This window comes from Antrostomus carolinensis, unplaced genomic scaffold (assembly GCF_000700745.2).
Source record: "Antrostomus carolinensis isolate BGI_N321 unplaced genomic scaffold, ASM70074v2 scaffold23476, whole genome shotgun sequence".
NCBI lineage: Eukaryota > Metazoa > Chordata > Aves > Caprimulgiformes > Caprimulgidae > Antrostomus > Antrostomus carolinensis.
The window spans coordinates 3,360-4,197 of NW_010320097.1; the positions used below are offsets into that span (position 1 = coordinate 3,360).

An 838-nucleotide genomic window follows, 5' to 3' on the forward strand; every position below is an offset into this window, starting at 1 on the left:
CCAACCATCCCCCCCAAAATAATCAAACCATCTTAAAGGGCTATCGAGAGGAGAAAGGAAAAAAAAAAATAATAAAAGTTACTTAGCAAGTCTACAATGTGTCTTTCCCCTGTTTGCTGGAAGTCTGCCATAGCATCTAGTGCTTGTGTTCGTGTTCACATTCGGAGATTAGAGCATCCTAACGCCAAGCAAGAAGAGTTAAAACAGGAATCCAGTCAAGTGTGCAGAAGGAAAGGGTGGGAACTGGAGAAAGGTGATCATAATCCTATAGATGCTTTTGTTTTTACTTTTCAGTAGAGAATCATTTTTCCAGAAAGCCATGTAGGTTACTTTTTTTGTTTTTTTTCCTTTTAATTCTTTGTAGACTAAACAGTTCTTCTCTCATTAGGATTTATAATTGGATGTTAACCATGTCAGCCCTTCATAGAGTCCATCCCCTGTAGTAGCACAGGAGGGCTGCACGTACCAATTCCTATCCCTGATTCGGGTCAGGCCCAGTTTCTCCTGGATTTCATGGGGTTTCATGGCATCAGACAGGTCCTGCTTGTTGGCGAAGATGAGGATGATGGCGTCCCGCATCTCCCTGTCGTTGATAATGCGGTGGAGCTCCTGGCGGGCCTCGTCGATGCGGTCGCGATCGGCGCAGTCCACCACAAAGATCAACCCTTGCGTGCCCGTGTAGTAGTGCCTCCAGAGGGGACGGATCTTGTCCTGGCCCCCGACATCCCACACGTTGAACTTGACGTTTTTGTAAGTAACCGTCTCCACGTTGAAGCCCACGGTGGGGATGGTGGTGACGGATTGACCCAGCTTCAGTTTGTACAGGATGGTGGTTTTA

The 838-nt window shown here is 46.8% G+C and overlaps 1 protein-coding gene across 1 annotated transcript; it reads right to left on the reverse strand.

Moving 5' to 3' along the window:
- Positions 1 to 330: 330 nt before the first annotated feature.
- Positions 331 to 834, reverse strand: ARF6 (ARF GTPase 6; the record flags this gene model as incomplete). Its single annotated transcript, XM_010169505.1, has 1 exon — positions 331 to 834. A coding segment is annotated over one exon (450 nt), but the record flags the coding sequence as incomplete, so codon positions are not given.
- Positions 835 to 838: the final 4 nt, after the last annotated feature.